At 44.7% G+C, this 18,048-nt stretch overlaps 1 protein-coding gene across 1 annotated transcript in view; it reads right to left on the bottom strand.

The window, feature by feature from the left end:
• Positions 1–837: 837 nt before the first annotated feature.
• PAMR1 (peptidase domain containing associated with muscle regeneration 1) overlaps positions 838–18,048 on the bottom strand; it is a 62,878-nt gene continuing 45,667 nt past the window's right edge. The window contains exons 7-11 of the mRNA XM_008146803.3: positions 10,364–10,576; positions 8,345–8,411; positions 4,708–4,940; positions 3,248–3,540; positions 838–1,920 (exon numbers count right to left, since the gene is read on the bottom strand). Coding sequence (XP_008145025.1) covers positions 1,384–1,920; positions 3,248–3,540; positions 4,708–4,940; positions 8,345–8,411; positions 10,364–10,576 — 1,343 coding nt within the window. The 3' untranslated portion in view covers positions 838–1,383. The remainder of the gene's footprint in view (positions 1,921–3,247; positions 3,541–4,707; positions 4,941–8,344; positions 8,412–10,363; positions 10,577–18,048) is intronic.

The following is an 18,048-nucleotide window of genomic DNA, read 5'->3' as shown; positions in this document are numbered from 1 at the left end:
CCATGAGGCTGAGTGACCAAACCAGGGTCAAAGAGATATCACTCCCACATGTCAGGAGAACCAGTGCCAGCCAGAGCTGAGGAGGAGCCAAGTCAGCAGGCTGGGCCTCAGGGAAGCAGAGAGAACACAGCACACGTTACAGTGGCTACAGACCCCCACACCCAATGTCAGTGTCAGCAAAATGCCCAGGAATGGGGAAGACTCATCACACACACCCAGGAAACAGCAGGAAACTCATCCCTGTTCATCCCAGTGCTTAAGTCATGGAAGACTCCATGCACCGTCTTGGAGAGGAAGACATTGGTGAGGAGAGCAGGACAGAAAGAGAATGTTACTGAAGAGATCATTCAGGGGTTGAGTTCATTTGTTATCTCTACTCTCCAGTGGGAGCTGGGAGAGGGGCTTGAAAGGAAAATCACAGGAAGCAATGAGGCTACAGTCGCTTGGCAAATCTCCATCTAGTGGAGTAAATAGGTGATTCCAGTTCAGATTCTATGAAACTCTGTCATAAAGATTTATAGAGGTGCAAGGCAGGGTTCTGTGCTAGAGCTAGAACATGAGAACCAGAAGAAACACTAGAAATCACCTAATTCCTGGTATTTTCCTCTGTGCCTTATTTGAGGTACCCATGTCTCTCCTCCCCGAGCCCACGACCCAGCAAACTCCAAGGGCTGGAATTCAAAAGATGGCATCAGCTGTGCCATATGCATTTTGGGGAATTATACCTTTAGGATCTATTTTAAAGGGCTGTCACCCAGCCATTGGCCCCCACACATGCAGCTCAGAGCAGTAGCATGCAGAAATCAGCGGTAGCACACTTGTCCTGTAGGTCAGAAGCCAACCCTTATTTTATTCAAACGTGTACAGGAGATGGGGAAGGAGCAGGACCACACGGTACCGTGGCAGTGTGCACAAAAGCCAATGTCAACATCTCATCCAGGCTCCGCTGTCCTGGGCTGTCCCGTAGGCGGCTCCTCGGAACTTGGTCTGGATGGATGGAGCCTTGGAAGAGACCTCATGAAACTCAGGCCTCCCAGTCAAATCTTCTCCACCAGGGCTGACCAGGACATTTGCACCATGAAAGGGCAGGTGGGGAAGGCCACCAGGTCATTTGAATGGGGACGTTTTGTTTGCTGTTCACATAGTCTTTTTTGAAGCAACCCAGTTCTTGCAAACAGGTGTCTTCCAAATGGTCAGAGCAGCCAGGGAGGCAGGGGCCTACCCCAAGTGAGCTCTCCTCACCCTCCACAAGCTCTGTGCTTGAAATCAGAAGCCCTGGCTCGGCCAAATTCAAGGGCGGAATCCCACCTCAGGTCCACACTGCCTTGTGCAACGCACGCACGCATGCACGGAGGCACAGACACGCTCTCAGTGGGCCTGAGCTCACTTCATGTTTCTCTCGATCCAGTCCTTAAAGGGCAGCACCTTGGTGAAGGCTGTGTAGAGGCTGTGGCTGCACGTTTTGTCGTAGCTCCAGCTGACCAGCCCCACCAGATGCCAGCGCGGCTCAGGGGACGCCTGTCCCGGGAAGGACACAGCCGCGATGCCCCCCGTCTCTGCCGTGCAGATGTCGGAAGGAGCGGCGGGGTCCCGGCTGGCACAGAACATGTTGTCCGTGACGCTCACTGGGATGCCGTGCTCTTCATGCTGCTCCTCACACATCAGTGAGTCCACCACCCGGAATACCCCCGAGCGCAGCATGTCGTTCTTGAAGCCGGGGCTCCTCACGTCTGCCAGGACGTTCCAGCCGGCCACGGTGATGTGGGCCTCCTGGAAGGCGGTGCTGAGGTCCCGGGTGGCCGCGAGGCAGATGGGCTGGACGCGGGTGCTGATGCGAGCCTTGTCCAGGAGCTTCAGGACGGCGATGTCAGCGTCCAGCAGGATGGGGTCGTAGTTGGGGTGCAGAATGATTGCAGAAATCTACACGTGCAAGGAACGGACAGCAATGGTGAGCCGCCCACTCCTCAGTGGACAAGAGCAGGAAAGCCTTGGGGCTGAATTATCGGGAATAAATGTCTAAGAGACAGCTACAATTATTTGGAGACACTTTGCCCAAAGGATCATAGAAAGCAACTGCTGTTTCCAGGGTTGCAAACTGAAATGCCTACTGGGGCCTGGCAGGTATTTTAAATAAGTGGAGTGGAGAGGCGAGGCTGCGGAGAATGAGAGCACACACGCCATCTAGAGTGGGCAATTGCCACCTGGCTCCGGCTGACCACTGCCATCAGTAATGGGGCCAGCATTCTAACTTTGCCAGAGACTAGACTCCAGATCTTTATCTGAAACCTGATTTTTAAATGTTGGCGAACAACTGATTTAAAAATGATATGTTAGCACGATCGAAACACAAACCCCTACAGGCTACCAGTTGGCAATCCCTGGTCCACTGTAAACATTTCATTGATCTTCAACCCAATAAAATAGAATGTTCCACAGACTTTTCCACAAGTCTTCCCTGATTGCCCCAACCCTTGCTGATCACTCTTTGATGGGGGCCTCTGGGAGCTTACATCTGTGATACCGTGTACCATTTTATGTATGTTTTCTATTATTCCATCTACATTTGGGTTCATTTACTCAGGGCTTCTCTTGAATTGAACTAATCATGATATACTAGTCTGTCTCTACCACTACTAGCCTGTGGACTCTTCAGGGCAAAATCAGGGCAAAAACCATGGATGGATGGATGGATGGATGGATGGATGGATGGATGGATAGATGGATGGATGGATGGATGGATAGATGGATAGATTAATAGATGAACAGATTGATGGGTGGATGGATTAATGGATAGATGAATGGATGAACAAATGGACAGACAGATAGCTAAACATATGGATGGGTGGATGGATAGGTGGATAGATAGCTAGAAGAGATGGAGGGAAGGAGGCAGGCAGGGAAACAGAGAAGAAGATTGTAAGTTGATTTGGAATATCCTGGATAAAACCTCTCTATGTCCTCAAAGCCTACCCAGTACAGTGCCCTAAACACAACAACAGGTGGTTAACTTTTGATGACCACAATGAGAGATGTTTGTTACTATCTTATTTTTAAAACAATTAAATGGATAAAAGACTCTGTAATCTTTCTAGATGCTCCCTCTCTATAGTTGTCAATATGAAATACTGGGTACCTCTCTGCTGGGTGCTAACGTGCTGAGGTGAAGGACTGACACCTTCACTGTTCTCCTAAAGCGGGGAGTTTGCTGAGCCAGAGGTCCAGGGTCCACGTTGTAACCCTCTCTTACCCGCAAGCTCTGGATGGTCTTCTCATCTCGGTCGTCATCCCGGTAGAATTTCCCCAGCACAACTTTGAGGTCTGCTGTCTTGACCATGGTGACCTTCCCCAGGTCAGTTACGCAGTGGGCAGCCACCACCACGGTCCGCTCATTCACCAGGGCACCGCTGCAGACCAGGAACCACTCATCCTTGTGCAGGCTGCCCCCATGCACCCCGCTGACCCTCCGGTAGATGGCCGCCTGCCACGGCCAGCGCAGCCCCTGGGTCTTCGGAGCAGTGATGTTCTCCGTTTTCCCACAGACTACAGAGAAAGCACGGGCTCAGTAAGATCAGCTCAGAAGAGAAATGTGTCACACAATCAAGAGAGCACAAACCCATCGGTGTCATGACCACTAAGCATCTACCTTGTGGGTTTTCCCCCACTTTTTTAAATATTAATCAATCACCTTGCCATGGTTGACTATAAAGTCTAGGGTAAAGATTGGAGACTTCCAATCCCAGGCACTTACTGGGCAAGTTGTCTAATCTCAAAAGCCCCAGTCTTTTGCTTTCAAAATGGATAGAGTAATAGCAATCACCTCACAGGGTGAGATGATGTATAAAACCAGTTAGACTTGAAATATTATGACTATCATTATAAAGGTGACCACCATGAACTAAGTCATGTTGCTTTCCTTTGACAAAGAGGATGGGGAAGGTAGCTTAGGATGTGCAAGACCCTATTCCAAACACTTCTACATATTATCTCAGTAAACATTATAACCTTATGAGTAATTAATGCTTCATTATCTATATATATAAAAGCCTAATGACTGAACGGTGGAACGACCAGAACAACCGGTTGACCAGTCACTATGACGCACACTGACCACCAGGGGGCAAATGCTCAACGCAGGAGCTGCCCCCTGGTGGTCAGTGCACTCCCACAATAGTAGCGCCACTCAGCTGACCAGGATGAGTGGCTGCTCCTGCAGTGGGATGAACAGCGCTCCCACAGCAGTCCGATCCCCGCAGGCCACACTCCCACCAGTGCACGAATCTGTGCACCAGGTCTCTAGTCTAATTAATAACAATAACCTAATTAATACCATTGGTTAATGAGGATAACAACTGGGGCTTTGACAGGGTAACCAAGATGACATAACTAGAAGCTATCTGAGACCTTTAACCCCTTCTCCACTTGGTTTTTAATGACTGCTCTCTCCCTTTTGTCCAAGTAAATATAATAGAATTAGCCACAAGAAAGTATGCCCCATTCCCGCAAAATTATCTAAGACTTAATGAGTTAATTTCTCCTGGGTAATAACTTTAAGCCACAGGAAGGAAACTCTGTGGAATTTCAGACATCACCAAGCTAGGGAAAGTATTAGAGTACCATTCCTTTGGGCAAGGAACTTTCCCCCTGCCCAAAAAAAGGGTTAATGACTTTTCATAGACTGCCCAAGCCTAAGGATGAACCTTGACTCACTAGGGATGCAGGACGGGGCACGCCCACTCCACTTCCCGGTTCTCAGACAGGTCCTCCGGCTGCTGCCCAGGCGGCGGTAGAAAGGCGAGATGCACTCATACTGGAGCTGGGTGTGTAGATGTTGGTACCCAGTGGGCAGGTCTCCAAAGGGAAGGGCTGGCTTCTTGGTAGGGATGCCCTGCAGTTTCTGCTTGCTGAATGTTGATGAGTACAGCTGGTGTAATGGGGTCTCCCTGCATCGGGGCACATGGATCCAGAGAGAGAGCAAAGTGAGACGGTCATTGTGGCCTTTTTAGTTCCATGCCAATCCCCATGTAGATATTTGGTTACATTCAAAGAAAGCAATGGATTCTGTCTCTCTCTCCTTCCTTTATCTCCCTTTTTCTTTCATTCTCTGTCTCTCTTTCTCCTTCCCTCTCCCTGCCTCCCCACGCCCCCACTCCCACACACACATGCACACACTTCCCTTCTATCATTGAGCAAATTATCTTGCACATTTCAACCTTCATTTTATTCTCCATTTCCATTTCTGGCATGTCTCCAGCTGTCTAGGATTTTAACCAAAGAAGATAATATCTGACATAATTGCTGCTATCCAAAGGAACACTAACATGCACACACACAAAAAATTAAATTAAACAGGAAAGGAAGTTAATTTGAATGGGAGAAATCGAGACATATTTTTTTTTCTCTAACCGTTATCATAATGGGGCAATATCAGAAATTGGCTTGAACTAAACTGAGTTGCTACAGTAGCTTGACTGAGCAATTAGTAGATGTAATTAGTACACCTCGGAGAATAAAGCTTTCTCTCAGGGCACATTGATTGGGAAAAATATGGAGTGTTGTGTGTAAATGTCAAAAGGATTTTTAAATGAGCCCCAAAGTTGAAGCCCCCGGAGACCACTTGGGGATTCTTGGGGGAGATGTAAGCACTTCGTACAGCTTGTGTTCGTTTTATATCGGTGCATAATGAATGTCAACTGGAAAGTTAGAATTCCTTTAGGAATCAATGTGCTCATCCCGGCTTATTGAATGGAGGGAGGAAGCCCAGAAAGGTAAGTGGGAGTGCCTGAGGGCACACAGGAAGCTAAGCCGGTACCCAAGGCAGCACTTAGCAGTCATGATTCCCACCCTGCTATCTCTACCGCACCGATTTCATAGCATCTAAAGCGATCTATTTCCTATGTCTCTACAGGGCTTTGCTCAGAGCAGATATTCAAGGCCCATGGATTTCATCAGAGAGACCCTCAGCTCATGTTCAGAACCAGGTCTGCAGCTCAGGGAGCCTCCGGACTTGCAAACAAGCTCACCTCTTGGGTCATCTGCTGAAGGTCTACACTGCCTTCGGGGGTTCCTGGGTAAGCCTGGCTGCAGGAGATTGGCATATCCCCGCCCCAGCAGCCTGTCTTCCAGAAAGATCCTTAAAACCAAGTTTTAGGCTTGCTTTCTTATCTACATGGGACACCTGGCGCCCCGGGCACCTAACCTCCCATTACAAGTGCTTTTAAAATGCAAAGCCAGAGTTCTTTTTTTTAACAGCTCGGGCCTCCTCTGTGAGATGTCTCCTTGGGAAGGACAGGTGGGTCAGGCTTATCCCACTGGCTGAGGGTCCAGCCCAGGTGACTCACAAAGATCAGAAAAGGGTGTGGAATCTGGATTCCACTGCCACTGCTCCCACGGAAAGGCCCTGCCTGAAAAGGGAGAGACAGACATGGAGTGAGACAGCCGCAGGAAGAGGGAGAGACTGATGAATTCCTGCTGTAAGAACATTTCAGGTCACTTAGTTGGGGTTGGGGTCAATTCTAGTCACTTATTGTTACTATTTCCAAAAAAATTATTACTGACAGGTGTGCATAAGGCTAAGGTGTTTTGCTAGGGCCTTTACATAGACATAGTTAAAGTTTCGTGCATAAGGGAGCAGACCCTGAAGACTTCAGACCCTGAAAATCCTGGATTTGCATCTTGGCTTTGCCATTTCTTCTACCAATGTGACCTTGAGCAACTTCCTTAATTTCTCTGAGCCTCAGTTTACCCATCTGTAATAAAAATGGTAATAAAATGTATAATAAAATGATAATAAGACCTACTTCGGAGATTGTAGTGAGGATTACATGAGCTAAAAGATATCAAGCATTCGGAAGAGCAACGGGCATACCGCCAACACCCAATCAAAGTTAGTGTTGCATTTAATCTTTACGAGAAACTGATGTTATTATGATTACTCTTCTTTTTCAAAAGAGGAAATGAAAGGCTCAGCAAGATTAGGAACTTGCTAAGGATACCCAGTTCTAAAGAGAGACAGACCAGGTCTTGAACCCTTGTCTGCCCTTCCAATTTAGTCATTCAACAGATGTTTATCAGGGGCCTCCTTTGTGGCAGGCACTATTCTAGGTACTGGGACGTCAACATGAACAAACGTAATGTTCCTGCACATGTAACTTTTACATATTTTGGTAGGGTGTGTGGGGAGGCAGATGGAAATAGAATAAGTAAACCAAAAATCTATATGGAAGGCACCAGGCTGAGATGGGTACTAAGATGAAAAGTGAAGTATAGTAGCCTGGCCAGCATGGCTCAGTGGTTGAGTGTTGAGTTATGAACCAGGAGGTCACAGTTCAATTCCCAGTCAGGTCACATGCCCAAGTTGTGGGCTCGATCCCCAGTGTGAGGCGTGCAGGAGGCAGCCGATCAATGATGCTCTCTCATCATTGTTTCTATCTCTCCCTCGCCATTCCTCTCTGAAATCAATTAAAGAACATATTTTTTAAAAAGTGAAGCATAGCAAAGGCCAGAGAGCACTAGGTAAAGAAGTCAGCTCAGGGTCAAGGTGGAGGAGAGGGGTTGCTAGTTTTTAAAGGACAGTCAGGGAAGGTCTCTTTGCGAGGTAAAAGCTGACCAGAGAACTGGAGGAGGCAAGGCGTTAAGCCTCATTGAAATCCAGTGGGAGCAGGTTCCTGACAGAAATGCAAAAGCTCTGACGCAGATCTGTGCTTGGAGGGCTATGGCAAAAGCAATGCGGCAGGGTGGCTGGAGAGGAAAGAGGGAGGAGAGGATGCTGGGAGATGAGATGAGAAGAGTATTTCCTACAAAGGAAAGGAGTAGAAATGGGTCTGTTCTCTCCCTACTGAGTGGTCCCCCTCTGTCCTTCCAGGAGTAAGGCAGGGTGGGTGTACTCGAGGGCTCACAGCCCTCCTCAGGGTAGGCATTCATCTCTAGTTTCTGGGCTCCACCAGCCTGCCTCACCTGGTTGGTTACTACCAAGAACATCCTCCTGAGCCACAGCTGGCTGCATCTGGCAAGAATGCCATCTCCCTAGGAGCTGCCATAACAAATACACAGACATTTCAGGAAGAGTAAGGTATTGAAATCCAGTTCATCAAAGGTCATCTTCAAGTCTTGCTTCCCGGCAGCCACCTACTTTCCCACGATCCAGCGAAATCTGTTCATCTTCCAACAACTGCTACCTCTTGGCTAAAGGCAACTGGCTAACAAGCCACCATCCGACCAGCCCTATTCTCTCATGCCAATCAGCACTGAATGTCCCTAAGAAACCCGAGCTGCCTGGCCAAACACAAGTGGGAAAAGGGGCGGGGAGGGAACCTTCATTCGCCTTCACCTTCAGAGGAGAGCTCACCTGGACTGAACCTGCATTGGAAGAACTCTCCGTCTCACCAGGTCTGAGATCTTTGGCTCTCGGCAGGCTAGGAATAAAAGAGACAGCGCTGGGTATTCTTGTTCCATTTTAACTGCTCACAGCACTCAGTGCAGACTCAGACCTGACCACCTTTTCTGGACAACGCACATTCCCCAGGCTCTCGGAGGTGGGACATGTGCAAGCCTGGACAGCTTAGCAGAGACACAATTGACACCCCCTTTGAAGAGCCCAGGTGTCCACTTCGGAAGAGCTCTCCACCTGTGTGGTTTGGAACAATGGCGGCTAATAGACTAGGATTATCCGGACACATCAATGGTATTTGCAAACTTGGTCAAAATGGCATAAAAGTCAAAGGGAAGATTCTGAAATCTAGCCCAACATAGGGAATGTCAAGGTTCTCATGTAAAAGCAGACAGCCAGTAAGTCTTGGGTAACTGACTCCTCCACGTCACTTCCCTGCAAAGAAGGCTCCTAACAACCCTTTGAGGGTGAATCAAAGCCCAGTTTAATTTTCAAGTCTTTTCTTCATCAGTAAAAAGAAATCCTCCCCACGTCACTGTCTCCATCAAGCAGCCAATATTCATCTCATTAGCAACCTAGGGAACTTGGGTTGTATTAACTTGTAAGAGCAGAGTTGACAAAAATCTCCACGGGCATATGGGACACCCTTTCCATGCTTAATGAAATCAAGAATCGGGGAGTCTGTGCTGGTGGGGATGAAAGTCGCTTCTGGCTCGAGTCTAAAGGGATTTATTCCTTTCACAAACCATCCTCTTTCATTCCTCTTTCCCATGATTAGGGTTGTTGACAAATACCCAGAAGGGAAAGTGGAGGGTTGAGGCAATTATCTGGATAATCTAGGCCAAGGACATATCCCCACTGCCAAGGGGTAAGGGCCAAACTTCTCTATACAACATTTCTTTTTTTTTTTTTCTGGTCCCCAACCACCTTTTTTCATTTATCTCCCAGATTCCCAGATTGCCTCACTTTGAGTTGACATGATTCTTTCACTCCTGCCTATCCTCCTTTTCTTCTCTTTTGTTTTCCAACCAGATTATCGTCCCAGCTCCTCTTCACCTCTACAAATCCTCCCCAGCCACCCAGACTGGCTCCAAGCCTCCTCACTGCGTGCAATTGTCCCTGCTCCAGGCAATGGGGTCGTTCCCTTCTCTAAACGTGCACTGCCCATCTATTCTTGGAACTCTGCCTTGGATGGTCAAGGGTTTTCCGCCTTTTAAAGATGTTTGTAAACATTTTAACATCTCAAACCTCCCTCCACCTAGGCGGGCAGGAATGGCTTTTCCATTTTGTTGTTTCATTTCCTGCACGAACTTAATGTTACATAGAGAGGAGATAAATGTAGCTATAAAAATGCATATTGATTGCTTCAATCCAGTCCTTGGGTTTGCATACTGAAACTCAGCCCTGTCATCTTTCCTAAACTGCTCTAATAATCACATACTGTTCTCGATCGCATCAAGATGTTGTGATTAGCCCTAACTGGTTTGGCTCAGTGGATAGAGCGTCAGCCTGTGGACTGAATGGTCCCAGGTTCAATTCCGGTCAAGGGCATGTACCTTGGTTACAGGCACATCCCCAGTAGGAGGTGTGCAGGAGGCAGCTGATCGATGTTTCTCTCTCATTGATGTTTCCAACTCTCTATCTCTCTCCCTTCCTTTCTCTCTAAATAAAAAAAAAATCAATAAAATATATTTTTTTAAAAAGAAGTTGCACTCAATCAGTATTTCTTATTAAAAACAAAAAGATGTTGTGATTAGGGTGAGCATGTATTAGTCATACCTTCACCTTTTTGGTGGTCCAAAACAGAAGCAATTTTTTTAGGGATGGTCTCCACCCTAAGATTAATAAATATATGGTTCTAGTGAGAACTTAGGGAGAAAGGAATTTTCCCAGCAGCTCAAAAACATGTATGGGAGCTACCAAAGTTCAGCAACTCCACCTCTATTTCTGTAGACTTCAGAAATATATGCAAGTTACCTTTTATGCAGATGGGCTGCTTCCCTGACCACTCTCCACTCTGCTGGCAAGTTCTGTTCTCATTGCCACTAAGGACATATGAGCTGTTACAGAAGAAGGAGAAGACGGTGCCAACTTTTGCCTGGCGCCCATTGATGAGCCCAGGGCCTCCCGTTATTTTCTTGTATCCATTGACTGGACCCCCAGGGTCTGAGCAGTTTCTTTCTTCAATGACTAAAGCGAGAATAAAAGAAAAGGAGAGCTATTAAAAGTCTGAAGCATTCCATTTTAGGATCGAATCTTTTCATGTTTAACTGAATGAAAAAGGCAGTGACACGGAGCCTGCTAACAATGGCACTCAACGGAATTACCAAGAGAAAATGCACGATAGAAAATGCATGTATTAGTCATATCTTCACCTTTTTAAACAACTTATTTTTAAATAAAGAAGTATTTCATTCTCTATGTAAAGAAATTTGACGCCACGACGGGCTCTCAGATGATCATGTTCATTTCTTTCTCCAAGTGTGGGAGCTGGGCAGGCCTGGACCAAAGAACCATTTCACCTAGATTTTATGATCTGTATGGAAGGGTTATTGTTTTTTAGTGTTGTTATATTCTCTCCTTTGTTCCCTAAAGCTTGGGCAATTAAACTAGATTATTTCATATTTGTGTTGTACCCAGAAAGTAGAACCGATCACAGAAACAAGAGTGCATATATGATAAAACACAGGAAAATAAAGAGTGCATATATAAACTGAACTTAGATTTTAGATTTCATCTTCAGGAACATGAGTGTGTTGACCGTTATAGTTAAAAGTACTAGAGCACAATGTAAATTCAGGGATACAACAAGTTCCCTTGATGTCCAAATATAACTTTGCATCTAAACCAGTGGTTCTCAACCTTTCTAGTGCCGTGACCCTTTAATACAGTTCCTCATGTTGTGGGGACCCCCAACCATAAAATTATTTTCGTTGCTACTTCATAACTGTAATTTTGCTACTGTAAATGAATCGTAATGAGAACCACTAGCAGAGTCGCCTAAGACCATGGGAAAACACAGGTATTTACATTACGATTCTTAACAGTAGCAAAATTACAGTTATGAAGTAGCAATGAAAGTAATTTTATGGTTGGGGGTCACCACAACATGAGGAACTGTATTAAAGGGTCACGGCATTAGAAAGGTTGAGAACCACTGATAAACACTTACCAATATTCATTACAAAGGTAGTTCTATTCTCTAATTCAGTTGGACAGCTAGTTAAAGTAGAAAAAGCATCACCAGCTATTCTGAGCACTGAATGGGATATTAGATATATCCTGGAAATATTCTATCAGATAGATCACATATTCTTCTCAAGTGGATTGTGACACAATACTTGCCTAACGACACAAAGCAAGTCCCCTGAAGAATCCAACCTTTAGTTACTGAGTTTCGGTCCCAATTACTCTATTAGCCTCCCTAGTCTCTTTTTTTCCTTCTCTTTTTTTTTAAATTGTTGACAGTATTACAGATGGCCACAAATTTCACACACACACACTCACTTAGCTCCATTCTCCCAAGTCCCTGACCCACCCGAGGCTTTCACCATACTATTGTCTGTGTCCACTGGTCATGCCTACATGTATGTAAGTTCTTTGGTTAATTTCTTTCCATTGCCCCACCCCCTGAGAAATGTCAGCCTGTTCCATGCATCCATGCCTCTGGGCCTGTTTTGTTTGTCAGTTTATCCTAGTCTCTTTTTAATCCTTTCTTCTAAGACACAATGCATTGGACAGTCTTTTCTTCCCATAATTGTCCCAATTACCTTTCAAGCAACTTGCCTCCAGGCAAGAAAATAATCTCCATTCCGATAACACTTTAAAAATATTTGAGAACTAAAATTAATTATTTCCTAAGTTCAATTTGGCAAGGTTGCTGATATTAGCTAAATGATAGGTTGTTTACTCTAAGATTGCCGGCAGACCAAGCAGTGGCTGATCTCAATGAATCTCTGCTTCTGGGCTATATAATATGAGCAAATTCCCTGGTGGGTGAGTCCAAAGTCAATCTGAAGTGTTAAAAAAAAAAAAAAGTCACTGAGTGAGCTGTAAAAAGATCCAATAATGGTATAGGGAGTGCAGTGTACTTTGTGAACTCAGAGAGTACCTATGGCCCTGGCTGGTGTATATCAGTGGTTAGCGCGTCGGCTTGTGCACCAGAGGGTGGTGGGTTCGACTCTGGTCAAGGGCATGTACCTGGGCTGCAGGTTCGATCCCCTCCACCCTGCTTCCCCCAAATTGGGACGCATGCAAGAAGCAACCAATCAATGTGTCTCTCCCACTTTGATGTTCTTCTCTTTTCTCTTCTCTCCTCTTTTCTCCTCTTCTCTTCCTCTCTTCCTCTCTTCTTTCTCCCCGTCCCCCTCTCTTCCACTCTCTCTAAAAATTCAATGGAAAAAATGTCCTCCCTCCTTAGGTGAGGATTTGGAAAGAAAAGAAAGTACACGTGGACTCAAAGCGCCAGTGCTTGTATTTACAGGAATGGAAGAACACAGAGGAAGCATTCCACACTGCTTCCGTGATGGGGCCACCTTCTGACAGTACAGACTCATTCAATGCTCAACATGCAGCTCAGCGCAACCGACAGGAGTCCACAGACTGCAGTCATCTTACAAGCATGGTGTGTTATACCTGCCAGTTTAAGAAAATGGGATAGTTGCCAACATAAAAATCAAAAGAGTTCTCGTAAAAATCTGTATTAAATTCGGGTCTGGAAACCCTGGGCCTGTATCCCCACATGGCAACAATCAACTGTCATTGAGAAGTGGCTCTTGCTTAGATGGAGGCTGCATTCTTCACGTGGCCACAGCCCCTCTCAGGCCCCCTACCCCCACCCCACCCCAGCTGCCTGGCTCTGCAGGCACCTGAATCTGTGGCCAGTTAGCTTATCAAAGGGTGATGATTTGTGTAATTCAAGTGTAGTTCTTCATCTATTTTGAGGTTTGCTTGTTAGAGCTTATGGCCAAGAAAGATTGGGTGATACTCAAGACCAGTCCTGAAATACTGAAAGATAGTGAACTGTACTCAAGCCACATCAGTCTCAACAGAAGATGAGAAATCCCTTCAATAGTGAGCTTGAGGGTAGGGGTCTTCTCTCCTTGGATATAGGTGCTGCCATAGTCCACCAGGCTCCCACCCATGATTTCCTCTGTGCAGAATTCTCATACATTTAATGTGGGTGTAACTAGCAGGAACCATGGAGAGTTCTCCATCCTTTAGTATTTCTTTACGCCAACCCCCAGAAAAGCTATCATTATATCAATAGTGGATCTTAAACTTGATGAGATCCTATTTAATGCTACATTGCAGTGAATTCTAGTGGTTTCTAAAGCTGCTTAAATGTGGTCTTTGCTCTATTTCTAGGATTACCCGCTTCGTACGAAATGCTTTCCTTACTGCATCCTAGCATTGTGATCTCTTTTCCATTTGCTCTCTCTCTATTCTCTTCAATGAAAGCTTTAGGACAATTCAGGTCCTTTGTTTCTCTCAGGAAGGAGGCTTTACAAGAAGACTTAAAGAGAAACAGACTCAGGATGCACAATCAAGTCTGCCAAGGCTGAGGAATTCAGCCGTATTTCTGTCATTCTTAGATGCATACTCTTTTACTATGTGATATGTCTGACCTCAGGTCACATGTATATTTTTCCTTTAGTATTTCTTTACGCCAACCCCCAGAAAAGCTATCATTATATCAATAGTGGATCTTAAACTTGATGAGATCCTAGAATGGAGTACTATTATTTGGTTTTAAGTTACTGTTCATGGAATGTCACCAGAACAGATAGGAGTAATGCTTCCGAGTTGGGAGTCCACTGGAAGGCAAGGGTCTATGGCTAAAATTCAAGAGACATATAGCCAATAGACACAGACTTACAAAGGATCTAGGTAGTGTAGTTGTTTGACATTGCTTAAAAATAATTATACTGAATATGTTCAGGGAAATAAAAGATAAAATTTCAGTAGAAAACGAAAAATATTGAGAAATAACCAATGGACAAATCTAGAACTGAAAAGTTACAACAACAGAAATTAAAAACTCAGTGGAGGAGTTTAATATAAAATCAGATACAGTTTAAGAGTATGAATAAACTAAAAGATAACTTAAAAAAAATCAGAATGAAGCCCAAGGCAGAAAAAGGTGAAGTATGTACAGAAAAAGTAAGGGACATAGGGCACACATTGATAAGGTTAATCAATACATGTAATTGGCATACCAGAAGGAGAAGGGAGAGAGAATGGAGCAAAAACAATATGTAACGAGAGAATATCTGAAAAATATAAAACAGATGAAAGACATCAACCTACAGATTTCCAAAGCCCAAAGCCAGATAAACATGAAGAAAGCCATACACAGACATAAAACTGTTGAAAACTAAAACCAAGAGGAAAAAATTTTAAACAGCCAAATGTAGAAAAGGAATCTGGAAAAACATACTTGAATATAATTATTCTCATTATCTCTAGCTTATAACTTTAAAAATGACTTTTGCTTCTTTAGACTTTTTCCCAAGTTTTATAATCAGAAAATGTAATCCTAAATGTTATTCATTTTGTTGTTGTTTCTGTTATTTTTTTTAAGTATCAGGCAAAATGGTTTGGGTCCAGACCTTTCTTTTGTTTTCATACTCTCTCCACCCCATGCAAATCTCTTATCATAATCCAAATTTGCATGAACTCAAATTTAAAAGTTTTGTTTCCAGATGCTGGTGAAAAAAGATTGGCTTCCAGGATCAGCTAAATACAGGTTCAAATAATCATTTGGTTTCCCAGTGTCCAGAACAAGCTAAATAAATGCTCAATAAATATTTGTTGGTGGATGGAATGGATAGAGTGACATTTATTCATTTTTCCACTTAATGCACAAGGGTGTGGGAAAATAACCTAATATTTCCAAGCCCTGCGTTTCTAATCCATAAAACTGGATAATACCACTTATCTGTCTGGGCTGGTTTAAGGAGTAATTGAAATAGCACATATTCTCCTTTTCCCTTGTTTGCCTTTATTTACAAAGCTTCCAACTGCTTTAAAAACCAATTCCCCACATTCATACACATTAAAGAAAAATCCACAAAGAAATCTAAAAGCCCATGCTTGGCCCTATTTGAGTAACAGGCAATATTCCACTCTATTTTCTGGCCTCTTGGTAATGGCTACCCATGATGGGCTTCCAGACCTGGGTCCAGTGTGTTGACGAGGGCTTCTGGGTACCAACCATGGTCTCTGTACATTCATCTCTTTTAATCCTGCACAACAAAGCCTTAAAATTGGATTCCTGTATCAAACATCCAGGGGACATTATTCTCTCTTCCCTCTCACTTGTTTTCAAAGCTGTACATTCTCCTAGGACGCTTTGAAGAGAATTCTAAGACATCCTCCATCCATTCTCTTCTCTCCTGTTGGGTTCATAGACCATCAGCATCTCATCAGAGCATCTCCCCAGGGTTAGATTTCAAAACAAACTGTACTGCCAACCCCTGCCATCCCTACAGGTTCTCTTTTTAGAAACCTTTGTATCTCCCCATTAAATAGACTCATGGTTCTTTTCTATTTGATTTTTCAAGGTTTTGGTGTTTCATTTCTCCTCAGAGGGATGGGTGTTTCCAGACAAAGTCAAATGAGAACTTAAAACATCTGCATCCCTGGTCTGAAGGAGCATCAAGCTCCTGCTTTGCTAAGTAAAAATAGTCCATGATTAATAATAAATAACCCACTGCCCCATTACTTTTGTGACTCACCCCAGGGACACAAACACTAAGTTTAGTGAGCCTTTGCATGCTATTTCGTGAATAAGAACAGGACTTGGGAGTCTATTTTTCTGGGATATTATTTCATATAAACATTTGAGGAAAGATCTTCTCCACCTTTGTCTTCAGTTTTTCTCAGGACAGCAGTATGCGGTGGTTTGCTGTGGTACCACTTTATGGCCATGCAGTGGCTTTGTGATCATTTTCATAGTGAACATTATGGGTCCTCCACCCAGGTCCCTATGCATCCTTTTTACCAGCTCAACTTCTACATGTGAATTTATTGCTGAGAGCTGGCACCTGCCACCTTCAGAGGCCTGCCCTCGGGCATGGGCACCATCTTGCTCACATGAAGAACTGAAACATGCCTCCATTTATATTCCCCCCATGCACACCTCAGGGTTGCCTATAGCCAATGACTGATAGACATGAATACAAAAGCCTAACTCCTGGTCCTCCAGATGTCCTTTAACTCCCCAGCACCCCATGGGATGGGGCTGAGGCTGGGACTTGAGCCCTGCATGCCTTTCAGCACTCTGGGAGATCTCGGGGAGGTTGATTAGCAGGGCAACTAGGGAGGCTGGATCTCATCAGAGGGCCCCACCTCCACCGATAGTCTCGGGCTCCAGGCCAGCCCCACACCAGCAGAGCTATTTTACCTGAAGGGATCAGGTGCTCTGAAATAATGGGCTTCCCCAAGCTCCATGGTGTGGTTCTAAAATCCACCATCAAAGGACTCTCCCTACTGATTTGGTGCTGTCTGAGTAAAGCCAGGGACCTCTATACAACTCTGGGACACAGAGGAGGCCCCAACAATGACTGAGACTGAAGTTCTTATGACGCTGAATGATGGACCTTATGATTGGATTTAAGTTGATTGAAAGCAAGTAAAGCAGTATCTTTTGCCCTCCTATCTGATTGGAGATGGCCATAAAGTGGTACCACAGCCAACCACCACATACTGTTGTCCTGAGAAAAACTGAAGACAAAGGTGGAGAAGCTCTTTCCTTAAATGTTTACATGAAATAATATCTCGATACTATGGTAGGTAGCTGAGATGATCAGGTCTGGAACATCTAGAAGAAATGGTCATGATGATGGAGACATGAGGGCATATGTCAGAAAAATGTGGAGACATTTTAGGAAAAGTGGCCCTTCAGGGCACACGGATATCACCTTTTCTGTGCCCTCCAGTCGGGTTAATTATATTGAATGTGGCAAAAGGAAGTCCATACTCTTCATCCTTAACCTAGGGGTGGCCTCACCTCCCTAACATCCTAATGAACACCAAACTCAGGGGTCAGATCCCAGCAGTGACAAGAAAGCAGGCCTCTTCCTCCATTACATCACTGTCCACCCACATACCCCTGTTCACAAAATATCCTTTTCTGAATGAATCTTGAGTGTTAGTTAACATGATACACCAGATGCCCATGAATATTTCTCTTTTCCTTTTGCTTCAGTTTCAAAGCTGTAAGTTTAACTTTGGAAACAAGATCAATAAACATCCCTTAGGAACCAAGGAATCCAGTCACAGCTCTCCCTTTTGGAAGTCCAGCGTGTGGTTCTTGCAATACAGAAAGACTCTGAAGCGTGTGACCTATTGATTTCACCGAGTTCCTTGCACCGTATATTTAATGAGTGCGTCCTCTGTGCCCAGCAGGATAAGGCATGGACAGATGTTTTTCTGCAACTTTAACACAGAAATTTTTAGCTTAAGTCCAGAAATAGAAATGATGTCAGTTAAGGCTTGAGACACCTCAAGGTTCTCCCCAGCTTCACTTAAGCACTTCTAAGAATATGGGTTGGGGCCTGCCTTCCAATTATGTATTCCCCAGGTGTTCAGGGGAGTAGCTATCTACACTAATAAAAGAGAAATATGCAAATTGACTGTCACTTTGCAACACCCACCAG

This window comes from Eptesicus fuscus, chromosome 13, assembly GCF_027574615.1.
Source record: "Eptesicus fuscus isolate TK198812 chromosome 13, DD_ASM_mEF_20220401, whole genome shotgun sequence".
NCBI lineage: Eukaryota > Metazoa > Chordata > Mammalia > Chiroptera > Vespertilionidae > Eptesicus > Eptesicus fuscus.
Note: the sequence above shows the minus strand (reverse complement) of the source record. Positions and strands in the feature narration are given on the sequence as shown.